The following is an 18425-nucleotide window of genomic DNA, read 5'->3' on the forward strand; positions in this document are numbered from 1 at the left end:
ATGTAAGGAAAGGAAAGCTAGAAATGAAGTCCCTATCTGAGAACGGGGCACTGGGTGGGTGAGGGGGGGCTCAGTCGGTTGAGCATCTGACTCTTGGTTTCGGCTCAGGATTGAGCCCTGTATCAGGCTACGTGCTCAGCGCGGAGATTCCCTTTCTCCTTCTGCCTCTCTCCTCTGCTCATGCTTGCTTTCTCTCTCTTTCTCTCTCTCTCTCTCTCTGGAAAAAAAAAGTCCCTGTGTGAGAAATTCCTTGCTAGAAATGTTCTATGCCTGGAAGGTAGAGCACAGATTTTGCCAAACAGCAGCTAAAGTGTAATAGGTTCTCTGACAAGGGGTGTCTGTGAGAGGACTGCCCGTCATAAGGAGGCTGGAGGGGCATTCCTGGTTGGATCAACTCTTTATAAAATGTGAGGAGTAGTTGTACAATCATCCATTGTCAAAATACACAGATGAAGCATTATAACCTTTCTTGAAATAGACTAGGTAATACATCAGAAATGGACAGGGAAGAAGTTTAAGACAAGTTTATTTCATGGTAACAAATTAGTTTCTGTGTTTCATTAAGGTAATTTAAAAACAAAGAGTAGTCTCCCTCACTATGCCTGTGCAATATTATTTGAACTTATTGTATGTTTAGTTTGGGGGAATGTGGTTTTGAATGTTATTCATGGGTAACATGTTATTGATTATAATAATGATGCCTTGCAATGTGTAACACATTTTGCTTTTGCAAATGTTTTCTACACAGTTAATCCTCATAACAATCCTCTGAGAGAGGCTGAGTAGATAAGGATGTGATCCTTGCATGAAAAAAGAGGAAACTTAGGATCCTACAGTAAGAGGTGAGACTGGGAAAGGAGCCTAGAATTTCTCACTCCAGGCTCCGTACTTTCCACTTCTGAATCCCTTCACAATTTATCTTTTTTCTTGGAGGGGTTAGGAGCTGAAGAACGTCAACTTAGATCAGCCTCCCTTCTTAGTGAGTTTAACTGACTGAGTCATCCATGTTGGATGAATGTTTCACACAGCCTTTCACATACCTCTTAAGGAACAACTTCAATCACGGGAATAGGTTTTATAAGGAAAACAGACTGTAAAATTTGGTTTATGGGCTTGAACTTAAAATACTGGCCGATTTAGAATCTTTCATTGTTATTTGCTTGCATTTGTATACAAATACAATATAAAATCACATGGTGAGAAAAATGTTTTTGTTCTCTTTTTTCCCATCTTATTTAATGTAGTGCAATAATTTCTAAGGGCTTCAAATGGAATCCTTAGCAATCTGGCAATAGGGGTACATTTAAAATGAGAGAATTTCAGGAAGAAATACGGAGGTTTTTAAGGTGGCTGCTAGTGTGACGATTTCTAAAGTCTTGGTGCTCTCTTAGTTGTCAGGAGACTACTAACGCGGTTGTTTGATTCTGTGAGCTGTTTTATTTGCACTGTGACAAAGCTGCACAGTCGCAGCCGTTGGCTGATGGTCTTGAGTTACGTGGCTCTCTAGCCCCTACCCGTGGTGATTTGGAGCTATAGCATGTCACTGCAGGAAGAGAAACCACCTGCAGGAAGCGGACAGATAATTAATTGTGTCTGAATGGAGTGTAACTTGGATCTATCGAAGTGTCTTTATTTTATTTATTTATTTTTTTTAAATTTATTTTCCCCTCAGAGTGTCTTTAGAAAACAGCCAACTGGATGGCAGATCTCACCATGTGTCATGCATGTACATGTGTGTGTATTTTATTATAATTTGTGATAGCTTCAAGCATTGCAAATTATTTACGGAAATAGAATATGTTCTAGTAAGGGTCAACAAAATCTTCTACCTAATGTTGCATTTGCTTAGAGTTACATAACAAAAAAGGAAAGAAAGATGTCAAGAAAACAAATATTTTGAAAGGACTCCTTTTTTCCTCCCAGAAATGTTACTCCTGCTGCCTCTCCATGGTTGGATGGATGTATTATAACCCCTAGGGTACTGCATTTGTATTTCCATTACTTTCCACTGTGGCTTTTTAGCACAGCAGGGAGTGTGTTCTCTCTCGGCTTCCAAGTTCTGTGTTTTCAGCCTAAGTAAATGTGAACTGCTCCTTCTTCACCTCTTTCTAAATAAAGAAATGATTTTCTTTGGAAAAAAAAAACTTTGAAATAAATGCCTACCTCGATCTCTAATAATTTAAAGGAGTTAAAATATGAGGATGAATGTTTTGCCAAGAGCATTTATAATCAGTATTTTACGGGCTCCATGTGTTTTTCTTGGTAGCAAGAAACATTTAGGAGGTATGGGGCAATAGTATATAAGCCATTAGTCTTTTGTTATCTTTCCCTTACAATGAAATAGCATTCTCTTTACGTTAAAATGCAATTTAAAGTGTTAGAAATTTGTGAACAGCATTCATTTATACCTTTGATTCTTAAATACAGCAGCACACAGCAGAATCACCTGGAGGCCATGTTAAAACTCAAATTACTGGCCCCCTTTCCAGAGCCTCTAAGTCAGTAGATCTGGGGTGAGGACTGATAATTTGCATTTCTAACAAGTTCCTATAGGCCTCTGATGATGTTGGTCCGGAACGACACTTTGAAAACCATTGGCTTACACTAAGCGTTTTTCTATTAGTCAATTCCTCACTGCTAATTATTGGTATGCGATTAGAAATGCCCAGTTCAGAAGTCTAGAAACTCTGAAATGCTAAGACTTAGACATATTTATTCTCTCTTAACTTGATGTTTCATTAACATTATCTTCTCACATATTTTCTGCCATGTTATTTGATGTTTGAAGAGTGGTTGTTACTATTTACCTTGAATTCATTTGCATTATCAATTTACATCAATTACAGAGTGTGATAAAATGAAAGAAAAAGCAGCTCAGGGCGCCTGGGTGGCTCAGTCAGTTAAGCATCCGACTTCAGCTGATGTCATGATCTCAGGTTCGTAAGTTCGAGCCCCATGTCGGGCTCTGTGATGACAGCGCGGAGCCTGGGGCCTGTGTCAATTCTTTGTCTCCCTCTCTCTCTACCCCTCTCCCACTCGCACTCTGTCTCTCTCTCTGTCTCCCTCTCTCTCTGAAAAATAAATAAACATTAAAAAATTAAAACAAAAAAACTAAATAAAACAAAACAGCAACAACAACAAAAGAATCTCACATAACATGCCTTTTCCCCCCTAGAAAAGTGTGAGTACTAAAAATTCTTTTAACTTTTTCTAAAATACTCTTTGGTACAGTTTAATATGCAGATTTTAGCTCATGTTGTCACCTGCGTTATTAGAATTTTGCAAGCTGTTAGGATGCATTCCCCATAGAGCATTCTATAAATGCCAGATGTTGTGGCAGTCAGATAAAGGAGGTTTTTCACCATATTTTGAGATAGATGTCAGAAACATTGGAAATAACTGTAAGAGGCTGGAATTAAGGAAGGCTCATAACTGAAATATTACCTTTTGTTTGGGCTGAGAGTGTGGCTTTTGAGCCAGAAAATCTGGGATCTATGCAGCGCTTACTGTTGTGACGTGGGGAAAATACTTCACTTCTCTATTTCAAGATCCTCATCTCCAAATGGAATGGAGCTCGTAGGGAGCTTTGAGGATTGAGTGAGTTAAATCACTTTACATGTTTAAAACAGTGCTTTACTATCAACACTATTATAAATAGATACTACATCTTGGAGAAAGAATTCTGTATAGCCCCTCCCCTCAGTCCTTTTTTTTGTCATACTGCTGGTAGCAGTAGAAATGCAACTGAAGTTAAATGAAATAAAATCTAAGTTAATACTAGAATCATGCTACATAATTATAATATTCAACTCCCTTTTCAAGAATTCCCACAATGCCATATTGTCTGTAGAAGAAAAAGTCATTAATAGGCACTGTGCATTTAAGATAGGGTAGATGGTTCCTCATTATATATTTAATTTCTGGCATCGTGTTTGATAGATTGTCTATACTGATAATGAAATTGCCCAGGATGTTTGTTAACACGTAAGGTTAGGGGAGAAGATACTGACTCGGGAGCGAAAGTATTCGTTACATTTGGAGTAGTAAGGATTAGAGAGTGACACATATGTCTACGGCCATACCACCCTGAACATGCCTGATCTCATCTGATCTCAGAAGCTAAGCTAAGCAAAGCAGGGGTGGGCCTGGTTAGTACTTGGATGGGAGAGTGCCATACATGGGCTCAAATGAATGCTGAGAAGTCTTCGCAAGAATATGGGTTGGATAAAGAGTCCGGTGGGTGCACTACCACTCAGTAGGTGAGATGGGGGAAGACTAGGCAGTCATTATTGCAGAGATCTAGTAGGTTCTCAAAATTGGCTAACCTGTTCCCTTTCTCCTCCCAACTTCCCTCCTCAAGGACAAACTATGCGTCTTATCCTTCTAGTGTTGCCTGTAATACCCAGCATAGCTCTGCTCAATCATTGTTGGCTGGTTTGAGTTGCTAATAGGATGCCACAGTTTATATATGGCCTCAGTTATTTTTCTCTGTAAAGAAACCACAGGTGAAAAAGATTAGAACATACTATAGTTTGCACAATAAGCCCCATCCTTTCTTTTCCTACGAGCTTACACTGAGGTCTATACCTGTTCATCTAACAGATCTAACATCTAACATCTATTCATTATAGTCCAAGCTAATAATTTGTGGCTATAAATTTAAACAGATAAATAGCAATATAATTTTGGTTCCAGTAAAATCTGAAACTTGAATTAAGGGGTGCATTTTATAGCCACATATCAAGGAAGAGGATGGGTAGGATTGCCTGCATCAGAGTTGAAAATATTGATGTTGATTACTTGTTCCATCTGGCTTATGGTCACAATAAGTACATCAGACAGTTTAGGTGTATTCTTAGATAGGAATTAACTCAAAGAACTGGGAAACTTAAATGCACTAATAATGGAAAGTGATATTTATGCATGTAAATGAAGTTTAGTCATGTTTACTTAAGCCTGGTAATCCCTTCACAGGGAATATATTATTAGTACTATATGTGACATGGACTGGAATTTTAATATATTCATCAGCATTAGGGTGTTTTCATCTTTGCAAATAAAATCAAACCCTTTTTAAAAAATATGAAAGGTATTGGGGTACCTAGTTAGCCCGGTTAAGTGTCCAACTCTGGATTTCAGCTCAGGTCATGATCTCACGGGTCATGGGATGCAGCCCCATGTCGGGCTCCATGTGGTGCCTGCTTGGGATTCTCTCTCTCTCTCACTCTCTCTCTTCCTCTTCTCTGCTCATGCAGGCTCGCTTGCTCTCTCTCTCCCTCCCTCTGTCTCTCTAAATAAATAAATATTTAAAAAATTAAATAAGAATTAAAACATTAAAGGATTATTTATATTTTCTTAAAACCTAAAACTGAAGGCATTTTTAGAGTACTATTATATTAGCCTGTCAAGATCACCACACACAACTGTACAACTCTAAGTGTATCCTTAATACGGATCACCTAAAGATGGTCCTATTATAGGCTATAAGCCAGACTTTTTTTTGGAGCCTAAGTAGGAGACACCATGATTATAATTTTCTCATATGCCTCCCAATTTTCCTCTTTAATTGTATTTACCTCCTTCTGCAGGATCAAATTACCAGCCAGGGAATATGTGCAATCATTCTTTTTCTCTGCTTGCCAAGTGGCATTTTATGTAATTGTCCCATATCAGCTTCTCCAGCCCACTCTCTCGTACCTGCAGGTGTGAGGTTCTGTGTCACTTATGCAGGATATTCAACTGTCAGGTAAACTGAGTGATTTCTCTAGTGTTAAAAGTTACTCTTTTCTCATTAAAATATACATTAAAAAATAATACATTTTCTTGAAGTTTCCTTTTGCCCCTGACTTTCACTCCATTTTATTCTGACTTCTTTTTGATCTGTTTATCTAGTACCGACAGTTTATTTCAGAGGCTTTCATAAAGCATTTGGTAACCCGCAACTCTGTTCATACATACGCACAATCCTTAACGTCCTGGGGGATTCACTATAGGCTCCCCACTGGCCAGCTGGTTGATGGACTGGGTACCTTGAACTTCAGTGCCTGTTGTTCTTAGGTATGATCATTGTAGTCAGAGAAAGAGTTTCCGTTTGGGGCTGGAATGAGGGTGGGAGATACACCACCCTGCATTTCTGAAAAAGAAGGAGCCTAGAAGGGAAGACAGTTGCTCAAGTCTTTATATCAGCAAGCATAATTTCACTTAACCTCCGGTTTTCATTCCCATGTCTCCACCTTCCTGTCTGACTGGTAAGTCAATGCTGGATTTTCCCTGGTCAACATTTACTGGCTCTTGATGGAGCGAGGGGGAGGCATGTAACCATAGGCCTCTTCACTCTGGTCCACCCCACCTTCCATCTGGTCTGATGCCCACACTTGCTGAGCTCTTCTGGGGTTCTGTGGGAAAATCTGTTTACATTGCTCTGATATCTCCCTCTACAGGCTCCTGTGGTTTATTCTTCCTTTGTTCCCCTTTGCTAAATCATTTATCATTCTTTCATCGGTTTTCTGTGTCCACGTATTGTGGTCATGGGAAATAGAGTTTGAGTTTTATTTACTTATTTAATTAATTAATTTATTTATTTGTATTCTGGCTGTCTGGAGGGAAATTTTCTAGAAAATACAGGGCAGAAAAGTACTGCACCTTCTAGAAAGTGGAAGTCTTACACTAGCCTCTTAAGTAGGCTCCCTTTGTTCAGTTTTTCTCTGCTCGAAACTGTCCTCCATAGCGGCACCAGAGCGGCAGTTAGAAACACGGCCAGAGCTATCATTTTTATATCCCTATATATAAATAAGCTAACATTCACCTAAAAATATTGAGGCAGCCCTCTTATATTTATATATGACTCCACCTGATTCCTATTCTCTTACTTCTAGTCTTTCTATGTGCCTCTTCCCCATGCTGTGACCAAATGGAATTATTCAATATTCAGTGAATTCTGCATGCTGTTTCATACCTGTGACCCTTTGTAGATTTCGTTATTCCTGTATCTGTCAGTAGAATATACATTCCCCTTCTTTCTGCTTATCAAATATCATCGTTTTGTGTGGCTTTCCTCAATCTTCATTCTTCTAGAACCTTCATAGCCGTACCTTCCTCTTTTCTTTCCTTTTCTTTCTTTCCTTTTCTTTCTTTCTTTCTTTCTTTCTTTCTTTCTTTCTTTCTTTCTTCCTTCCTTCCTTCCTTCCTTCCTTCCTTCCTTCCTTCCTTCCTTCCTTCCTTCCTTTCTGCCACTTTTCTTGAAGCCAATTCACTTTTAAAAAGAATACATTGGCTTCATAAAGAGGCTCTTTTTCTGAAAGTAAGGAGCGCTTGGGTGATTTTTAGGTAGGAAGGTAAATTACTTGATCAGATTTGCATTTTAAAGTCATCACTAGCAATAGTGTATAAAACAGTTTATTGCTTAGCCTGCCTACATTCAGACTGTTTTTAGGACTGGTAAAGCAATTTGGGTGAGAGATGATGAAAAGCTGAACCAGGGTGATTATAGCAGTAATGGAGCAGAAGGGTCAAGAGGCATTCAGGATATAGAATTAACAGAACTGGGTCAGAGATTGGATATGAGAAATAAAGAAAAAGTTAGAGGAAATTATCGGAATCAATTTTATGTTTTCTTTAGAATTTTCTTGCCTTTATAGACCATTCACGAATTTTCTGGAGTTGTTCAATCTTTAATAGTCACTTTTAAATCAACCTTTAAACTCGAAAAAAAATTTTCTCACACAAACTTAAAGTTTTATTTTTTTGCAGAATCCCCAAAGATTTAGATGGAAAAGTGAATGCTTTTCAGTACTTTTGGGGGTTACAATTAATGGTTATAAATTTAATGACCCCTCTAAGAAGTTGTTTTATATATTTTATTAAATTTATTTAAACTTTACAGAAACTTAATTTTTTAAAACAATTTTTATTACTGAAGAATAGCTGATGTACATTGTTATATTCGTTTCAGGTATATAGCATAGTGATAAAACACATTTATATACTACTTAGTGCTCACCATGACAAATATACACCATACAACATTATTACAAATTATTGACTATACTCCTAGTGTAATACTTTTTATCTCTGTGACTTATTTATTTCATAACTGGAAGTTTGTACCTCTTAATCCCTTTTACTTATTTTACCACCCCCCCCCGTTTTCCCCTCTTGCAACCCTAGATTATTCACTGTATTTGTGGATTTGTTTCTGTTTGTGCATTTGTTTTGTTTTTTTAGATTTTGCATATAAGTGAATCACAAGACGTTCGTCTTCCTTTGTCTGACTTATTCCACTTAGCATAATAACCTCTAGGTCCATCCACGTTGTCTCAAATAGTAAGATCTCATACTCTTTTATGGCTAATATTCCGCATATTTATCTATCCATCTATCAACAGAAACTTGAGTTGGCTATTATAAATAATCCTGCAACAAACTTAGGGGGCATATATCTTTTGAAATTAACATTTTCATTTTCTCTGAGTAAATACCTATGTGGAATTACTGGGTCATATGGTATTTCGATTTTTAATTTCTTGAGAAACCTCCATACTGTTTTCCACAGTGATTGTGCCAATTTACATTCCCACCAACAGTGTATGAGGATTCCTTTTTCTCCACATCTCTGCCAGCACTTGTTATTTTTTGTGCTTTTGATATTAACCATCCTGACTGGTGTGGTATCTCATTGTGCTTTTGATTTGCATTTCCCTGATGTTGAGGATATTTTTATGTCTCTTGCCATCTGGATCTTACCTTTGGAAAAGTGTCTATTCAGGTCTTCTGCCCATTTTTAAATCAGATTGTTTTCTTTTTGATGTTGAGTCCTACACGTTCTTTATATATTTTGGATATTAACCACTTATCAGAATTAATTTGAAAATGTCTTCTCCTGTTCAATAGGTTGCCTTTTTATTTTGTTGATTTTTTTCACTATGCAGAAGCTTTTTATCTTGCTGTGATCCCAATAGTTTATTTTTGCTTTTGTTCCCCTTGTCTGAGGAGACATATCCATAAATATGTTGTTAAGGCCAGTGTCAAAGGCAGAGATTACTGCCTATATTTTCTTCCAGGAGTTTTATGGTTTCAGGTCTCACACTTAGGTCTTTAATCCATTTTGAGTATATTTTTGTGTATGATGTAAGAAGCTGGTCCAGTTTCATTCTTTTGCAGATAGCTGTCCATTTTTCCCAGCACCATTTATTGAAGACTGTCTTTTCCCCCATTTCATATTCTTGCCTCCTTTGTCATAGGTTAATTGACCATATACACCTGGGTTCATTTCTGGGAAGTGGATCCTGTTCCATTGATCTATGTGTCTTATTTTGTCCCAGTACCATACTGTTTTGATTAGTATGGTTTTATAGTATATCTTGAAATCTGGAATTGTGATACCTCCAGTTTTGTTATTCCTTCTCAAGATTGCTTTGGCTACTCAAGGTATTTTGTGGTTCTATACTTTTTTAGTTTAGAACTAAACTATATTTGTTTTAGTCCTGTGATTTTGATATAGATTTCACTGAATCTGTCGTTTGGTTTGGGGAGTACAGACATTTTAATAATACTAATTCTTCTAATCCATGAACATGGTATATCATTCCATATGTTTGTGTCTTTTTCAATTTATTTTATCAGTGTCTTAAAGTTTTCACAGTATAAGTCTTTCACTTCCTTGGTTAAATTTATTCTTAGATATTTTATTCCTTTTGGTGCAATTATACAGAGATTGAGAAACTCCATAAAGAGCCAGAATTTACCTTGATGTAAAAACAGAAATAAATTAGCTGAGTTCAACCATTTACTTGGTGAATCTGTTACATATATTATGATGATCTCAACATTACCAAAAGCTTTGAATGGGTTCACTTCCTACTAATACCACGTGGTCCTCAGTATTGAGAATTCTAGGTCTGTAAGGGTCATGAAATTTGACTCAGTGGATCTGGTGGTCATGTTAGTTCTGTAACATCAATGAAAGATTCAGTCTGTGATTGGCTTTTTAAACTAAAAATAGCATGTCTTATGTCTTAATTCCATGTTGTAATTTTCCAGCCTTCTTTATCCAGTATTGCATACATTCATGACTTTTTGAGTACTAAACTTAGATGTGCAAAATTACAACTTTTAAAAATAATAAATATGTAGGTCCACCTCCCAAGCCTTTCTTTATGTGCAGTAGTAGAAAATTTATTTCTCCAAATGCAAGATAATTCAGTCACTTCTGGTTTAAAGTTCAGTCTTGAGGAAAAAGTTCATTCAGTTCCAGATTCTTCCCCTTCCCCTGTGCATCTTTTCTCCCTGGAATGACTGGTTCAGGTTGGTAAGCATGGTTACTAATGATCATAGCACCATGATAGTTTTCATCTTTGTGGGAAGAATACTTATGTCACAGTCACATTTCCCTGATCCATTTATTTGTTAACTTTATGTAATTTGTCTTACACTGCTTTCTAAGATATAGAAGCCTATTTATTGCCATTGAATTTCTTTGTTTTCAACCCAATTTCTATCTGTTAAATATTTAAAAAATCCTGTATGATTTCTCAAAGTTGATAATTTGAACCTATCAGAGAGTAGTATTTTATAGGGATATATAACTACTGCTTGAATGTTGGGAAAAAACTAATGTGTATAAATATGTGCAGGGTTAAAACTAGCTCAGCTAGTATGTAAAAATCATGTGACTACATTTATAATATTTTCTAACCAGGTTATAGATTTGCATCTTTCTATTAAAACAACCTCTGGGGTTAAATGAAGTCTGTTTTTCTTCTACTACTTCTTTAATGTCTTTGATCATTTAATACTCATTAAAATATTGTATCTCTGAAATATTTATATATCTCAGAGTAGTATATGCAATAACAAAAGTACTCATAATTATTTTTATATTGCGGTTAGGTTATTTATAATACACTCATCAAATGCTAAATTAAATATTGGTTTTAAAGTTCAGGGGCAGCTTGCTGTGATATACAGATGCTGTTTGTTATATTGTCTGTAGTAAAAAAAAATACTATAAACAAAAGCTTAGGACTCTGTGGAAAATCAGATCTTCTGATGTTGTTTTACTATGACAAGTTCACTGGACAGAAGCAATATGGTGTCACATATATTGCCTTCTATTTGAACCCATTGTTTTATAATGAGAAAAAAAAAACACTGTAAAAGAAATATAAGAGCAAATGGCTAAGCTAAGGGATCATTACATTTTGCAAAAGTTTTCCTTAGGTTAACTACATTTGGGCACATAGCTAAGATTTAAGGATTTGAAATGATAATCATTCATAATCATTATATTTAATATAAACTCATTATAATTAATATAGATGTAGTTTACATTAAAATAGTAATAGTGAATAGTAATATTTAACATTTAACAAGTACTTATTAAGTGAAAGGCTGTGTTCCAAAACTATAAATTCATTCAATCCTTGCAATAATCCCATTAGTATGTAATACTATTGTTGCCATTTTACAGAAGAGAAAAACTCTGGAACTGAGAGAAAATAAACATTCAACCCATGTTCACACGGCTTTTAAGAGTGGGGCAGAATTTCCAACAATATGGAATATTTCTCAAGGAGTACATAGTCTTGCATAATAGGCCTTAAAATTCATGCAGATCAATATGAAATATAAATTATGCCACGGTATCTTTCATTTTATCATAATGAATTACTGTAAATGAATTAATACATATATAATTTTACCTGAACTGAGTATTCCTTTGTTAAGTCTAATCTCATTAATTTTCTGAATCTCTAAAATATAATTACCATATCAGATAACATTATATTTATAATATTGCAGTTAAAACAGGTGAGGAAAATTGACTCCACATATTTAGAGATAAGTTGTATTTAAAGCTTCAGCCAGACCTAGATGACTGAACATTAATTTATGATTAATTTGATATTGTTCCCCATCATATCAGTCTGTTCACTAAAAACCTATAGTTACTTTATAGCATAATCCTACAAAAAACATTACCACTCATTTTGTATCTCAAGTGAAGCTAAGTGGTTAAATATTGTGATTTTGTGTGTGTGTCTGGTAATGAACCAAAGGCAACTTTGGAGTTCAGATCCAAAATCTGGACATGATTTTGCCATTCTGTTATATTTATTTGAACAATAGATTCTAATGTGACAGTTGATGAGGTTGTTGGTATCCTCTCTCACTGGAGTAGTACAGGAAGTTTATTGATACGTTTTGCATATATTTAAATGCCATGTGTCCTTTGCTTGAAAACTGTCTCATTAAAGATACATCTCATATTTCCACTTATTTCTTCAATTTACATATATAAAATTTTAAAAGGCAAAAATAAATTTATGTGTAATATTAAAGATATACTTATAAGTTACTTTGTAATTGTTTTATATTTCATCTAGATAATAACATCCTTTCCAAAGGAAAGGTCTCAAGTAGGTCACAAGTATCTTTTACACATGTTTAAGAAAGATAAGTAAAGCATAAGGACTTTTTTTAAATGGAGATTTATTTTTAGTTTATTCATATAGTCCGAATTGGTTTTGCTGATTGCAACTAAAGTCAGAGATTATGGTCTGAGCAATGTTTCACGTATTAAAGATGGTATACAAGTCAAAGCACTTAGGCTTGGGATTCCTCTGGAAGAAATCTGGACCAAGTGAAAAACATTTTATGAGCTAAGTCAGAGGCTTTTCCAGTCAGTCTTGAAGGCAACCAGCTGGCTTCCCATCTGTTTCCTTACCTAAGTCCAGGAGCAAGTTGGATATAAGCTAAGGCACTGTTGACATGCATTTGGAGAATGAAAGTGTTCTTGTTTTCATTTCTAATATATCCCATTCTGTGTATATTTAAATAAGTTTTTTTTTGCCTAATTTAATGCCATCATAAAACAATGCATGTAACCTAGAGTTTGATGGGGGTGGTGTCACAATGGAGGCATTGCAAACCTGAATGAGAACATGGCAGCCTTAAACTAGATACCTTCCTCTGAGTTTAGATGGCAGACAGATCTGTGGCCACATTGAATTAGAAGGCAGGAGGTGTCAGAGATACAAGTAGTGGCAGAATTAACAAGGAGCACATTTTAAAAAAAATTTAAATGTTTATTTATTTTTGAAGTAGATAGAGAAAAAGAGAGAGAGAGAGCACGAGTAGGGGTGGGGGGGAAGGGAGGGAAACACAGAATCTGAAACAGGCTCCAGGCTCTGTCAGCACAGAGCCCGATACAGGGCTTAAATTCAGGGAATGGTGAGATCTTGACTTAGGCTGAAGTCAGACTCTTAACCGAGTGAGCCACCCAGACACCCTAAGGAGCACAATTTTTTCAGTCTTCTGCCAATCCTCTAAAATTTTTAACCTCTACAAAACAATAACCTTAATAAATATTTGTTGGAAAGCCATCATAGCAAAGAAAACTAGATGCCATAATGATAATAATAGCAGACATTTCTTCAGGGCTAATTCTGTGGTGGATACTTTACAAGTGCTGTCTTATTTAATCCTGCCATAACCCTCCAATGTAGGTATTAATATTATGCTTATTTTGCAGATGAGGAATTTGAGGTTTAGAGAGGATAAGAAACTTGTCCAAAGGTCCCATGGGTGGTAAGAGGTCTCCTGGGCCTCAAAGCCAGGTCTACTGACTCCAGAACTCATGTTCTTCATCTTTGAGGGATCCTTTAAAGTCAGCCAACCGGTCCTTGTAACTCACTGCCAATGGAGACAATGGCACAAATCAAGTCTGGCTCAACCTGAAATTTCTAGTAGAAGGCCAAGCAATTAATGTTATGATTTGCCTGGTGTGTAGAGGGGAAAGTCCTCAATGTTTTAGATTTTCAACAGTATACATCCTTGTAAAAATAAATTTTCCTATTGCAAAATAGTAAATACAAGTAGAATAAAATTTTGAGGCAAATGACCCCTGAATAAAAAAAAAGTGTCTATCTAGAAATTGTGTGTTTGCTTTCTAATTGAGCAGTTATGCAAGTATATTTTCTTATACTAATATCTTTGGTATAAAGATTATGAATATGGTGAAAGGAGGTGTAACATTGCCATCTCATTTATTTTTCTTATGCAACTGGATGCTTCCAATTGTTTATACTCTTTTAGGAAACTTAACACTGTGTTGCATTAAGATTCTACTTTATATTTTCTAAAATAAACATTTTCTTTGACTATACTGTATTTTGGAATGTTTGTACCTAGGATTCATTAAGAAAAAAAAAAAAAAACCTAACAGCCCCACTTAGGTTTGGGTCCTATAAAAATAGGAGCATGAAAGTGTGAAAGATACATTTTTAAGGCTCTCTCTTCTAACTTTATATGTAGTAGAGACAGATTTAAGCAAATTAAATATCTTTCAACAGGGGTATTGATATGTACAATATAATATCAAAAATAGTGAGACATTGGGGTACCTGGGTGGCTCCATCAGTTAAGCATCTGACTTTGGCTCAGGTCATGATGTCATGGTTCATGGGTTCAAGCCCCCTGTCAGATTCTGCACTGACAGCATAGAGCCTGCTTGGGATTCTCTCCCCCACCCCTCTCTCTGTCCCTTCCCCACTCTCTCTCTCAAAAATAAATAAGCATTTAAAAAATATCTAAAAAATAGTGAGACATATGTATATAAAATGGTTATAGCAGTGTTACTAAAATACTGTTACATAGAAAGTTGAAAAGTGCAGAACAATAAGTGAAATTTGAGACATTTTTGGTTAAAAATCCTATCGTGTGTGTATATATGTGTGTGTAATATGGTGTCATGTGGTCCAGTGTGTAAGCATAAAACAAAATTCTAGACCTATTCATACCAAATTATTGAAAAGCGGAAAAATTATTGAAAAGTTGTGAGGAAACTTTTACTTCTTAGTTTCTACACTTCTGACTTATTTTGTTTTATTTTTATGAAAACACGTATATTGGTTTTATTAGAAGCAAAAAGTAGTATTTTTTTCCAATTTTCTTGGCCTTCAGTGCTTATGACTAAAAGATGCAAGTTACCTCTTCAGTCTAATTGTCCTCATTAAGGCTTGCTGCCTTAATTACAGATTTTCCAACTGTGCCTGATTCCTTTGCCACTCTGCCCTTCTGTACTGGTATTCTCTGTGGGGAAGGCCCTTCCCTTCCCTTCTTATGCCCAGGTTCCATTATGTTCTCTGTTCTAATTCCAGTGCTTCTCTAACACACTTTTATATGTATATTTCTCAATCAATTCCCCTCCTCTGTTATCATTTCAGACACTGTGTTCTTCTGTTACATATTACATACCATAGTTTGCCTTGTAATAAACTTGACTAATGTATCTGAAAGAGTGGTCTGTAAAATTGAAACATCTTAATGCTTATTTATTTCCTTATACTTAGATTACATTACCTTAGGGGTGTCCCATAACATTTGAAAAATTAGTAGATTTTTATTTTTGTGACAATTTTTGAACAATTCCAGCTTTTCTTTATATCGTAATTTACTTTCAGTCACTTCTACTTTATGACAGATTGCCAATCTTGAGATTTATAATCCACTCCTACACTCTATGTTGTGATTTCTATGTAATAACTATATTTGCTTCCTCTATTTTCTTATATAAACACATTTCAAGAGGCTTAAATGGGAGATGGCAGTCCAAATAAAATAACTTTGGCATTTGCAATTATTTTATAACACGTTGCCAAAATATTGTCACATGTAGTATCTCACATGACAAATCTAATAAAGTGTTAGAGAAACAGAAATTTTTATAATAGGTTCCTGTATAAATCAGTACAGGTGATTTCCTTTTACGAGGACAGGCAGGATTATTTTCGATAGGACAGAAGCAGGGGAAAGAGTGAAAACCCAACTGATTTGCAAACAGGAGTTTCCTGGGTAGTCATTGGGGAAGGGAGTTTTGCTGTGTCACAAGTGACTAGTCCCTAGTTTTGAAAGAGAGTGACTCATCCTCCTTTGAAACAAGAGATAAGTGGGAGAGAGAGCTGTATAAAATTATTTTACAACTATTTCCTTTTGAGCTATGACTTCTTAAACTGGAATGTGATCCAGAATAGCTTCCCTTTGAATCCAACATTTGTCTTAAGCATTTTTATTGTCTCTATTTTCTCTCACACCATCTCCCTTCTTCTCTCCCTCTGTTCAACAGATTTACACTGACTGGGCCAACCACTACCTAGCAAAATCAGGCCATAAGCGGCTGATCAAGGATTTGCAACAAGACATTGCAGATGGAGTGCTGCTAGCCGAAATCATCCAGATCATTGGTAAGACCTGCCCTCTGGGAAAAACCATGAAAGTCTCTCCCCCCGCCCCCCACCCGCCTTGGTCAAACACAATTTAAGTTGAATGCATATGAACTTAGTCCCTGTGTCTCTGAGATGAATGTAGCCCTCCCGTGATTTAATTAAAAATGTTTATGTGAGAATGTTTGAAAAAAGCAGTTTGGCTATACTTTTAAATGGCTAGAACTGTATCTATACATCCACTGGATTGTCAGAAATGAACGCTTCATTAAACCATATGTCTCCCATGTGTGCATTTCGTTAGCTAGGGCAACTCATACACTCTGAGATTCCTTGAAACTGTATCCTGATCCAGCAGGGACAATTGTGAAAGGTTTCATGTCAGCAGTCATTTGGCACAGGCTAAAGAATTAGCAGCAACTTCCTTCTCACTCACTTTTTTTTTTTTTTTTTTTGCCTGATTTGTGCATATGGAATTGGCGGCGGCTAACAAGTGTGTCCTCTTGTACGCGGCTGGGGAGACAGAGTGAATGTAGCAGCAGCATTGTGCTTGTTTTGGTTTTGGTTTTGGTTTTTGTGTTTTCTTAGTCTCCTTTTTTTTGTGTTTCACTTCATTGCTTAAGCATGTCATTCTTTTTTTCTCTCTTTTATTTTATTTCTTGGCTTTAGCAAATGAAAAAGTTGAAGATATCAATGGATGTCCTAGGAGTCAATCTCAGATGGTAAGAATCAAATTTATTTTAAAATATAATGCTTACCTTCACTTTTGATTACACTGCATTTGTAAATGGACTAGAAATTTCTTTTGCATGCCTTCCTGCTTAAGAAACCATTCGATCACATTCTATCATATGTATTTCTTTGGGTGCAGTTTATGGGCAAATGATAGCATCAGCACAGCTGAATATGGATGACTCCTGAATAACATGTCTCCAGGTGTTTTATCAGATCCTTGACTTTTTGTTGTTGTTGTTGCTCTGATGGCTGAATAATTTAATACTGGTCTTGCTGGCAGTAAATCCCATTTCCAATTTTAAGTGGAGCCTTTTTGTCTGAACAACTGGTTTGAAGAGTAGAGCTGGCCATGTGCATCTGAAAAATACATAAATAGTATTTTCCTTGTTCATAACAAAGTCCAGTGTAAACACAGAGACTCTTCAGCACTTTTGGAAATAGCTCCAAAGGCATGCTGCTGGACGTTTTCTGAACAGTGACTGATCATGAGATATGATTCATAGCCTTTTTCAGAAAGCTGTTGATCTAGAGGTCTGTGCCTTTCCCATCTCTCTTTTTATCTTTACCAACTGGTAAAGTTTAAAGTTTTATAATGAAAAAATAGATTGATAAACTGCTGAGGTAAAAACTTACCCCTCTATTTATTAAATAGCCACAACTGAAGTTTCTAGGACAACCTGAAATACAAATGCCTTCATTAAAGTTATATCAGCAGATATAATCAGGAGTGATAGCCAAAATCCATCAGATGAGCCTTCCTTCAAAACTCTAGCACAAAATAGACATTTTAAGTGAATGTAATGACTTCTCAATTGTCAGGGATTGGAGAATGAAAAAAAGAGAACTCTTTTGATGTGCTGACTTGCTTTACTTAATGTCAGAAAACTGAAATCCAAAATAATAAAAGGAATTTATTCTTAAAGAGTGATTAACTAGCATGTCGTGTGTGTGTGTGTATGTCTGTGTCTGTGTGTGTGTGTGTCTGTGTGTGTGTGTATATGATTAATAAACACTCACAGGCACTATTACAATACATAAACCCTGCATAACTGTTGTGAAAAAAAATCTCGGTAAAAAACAATTTTCTGTAAAATAATTCAGTTTTAAGGGGACTTCTTGATCTAATTATTCTGGGCACAAGCATGGCACTATGGAAATTAATTATAATTTTACTGAAAGCAATTATAATACCTTCAGACCCTGCTAAAATAATAGCTGTGTGATATTGGAAAATGATGTAACCTCTCTGAGTTTCAGCTTTTTCATCTGTATAATGAACCCTAATTAGGATATGATAATGACCTGTAATTATGGATATTCTTTACTACCAAAACTGATATGGAAATATAATAGTGCTGCTATAAACTTTGTTAAGACATATTCATGAATTAACACATGTTAAACGTTTTTTAGAGCTTTATATTAAAAATCTGTATAGTCCCTGAATATCATATTTTATGTTTCTTAAAC

The 18425-nt window shown here is 35.8% G+C and overlaps 1 protein-coding gene across 6 annotated transcripts in view; it reads left to right on the plus strand.

Annotated features, from left to right (window-relative positions):
• The window catches only part of NAV3 (neuron navigator 3), a 373689-nt gene that overhangs the window by 106842 nt on the left and 248422 nt on the right, over positions 1-18425 (plus strand). For all 6 annotated transcript variants that reach the window (XM_027071189.2, XM_027071190.2, XM_027071191.2 and 3 more), the window contains exons 2-3: positions 16124-16241; positions 16890-16942. In XM_027071189.2, coding sequence (XP_026926990.2) covers positions 16124-16241; positions 16890-16942 — 171 coding nt within the window. The remainder of the gene's footprint in view (positions 1-16123; positions 16242-16889; positions 16943-18425) is intronic.

The sequence above is a fragment of the Acinonyx jubatus genome, chromosome B4 (genome assembly GCF_027475565.1).
Source record: "Acinonyx jubatus isolate Ajub_Pintada_27869175 chromosome B4, VMU_Ajub_asm_v1.0, whole genome shotgun sequence".
Lineage (NCBI taxonomy): Eukaryota > Metazoa > Chordata > Mammalia > Carnivora > Felidae > Acinonyx > Acinonyx jubatus.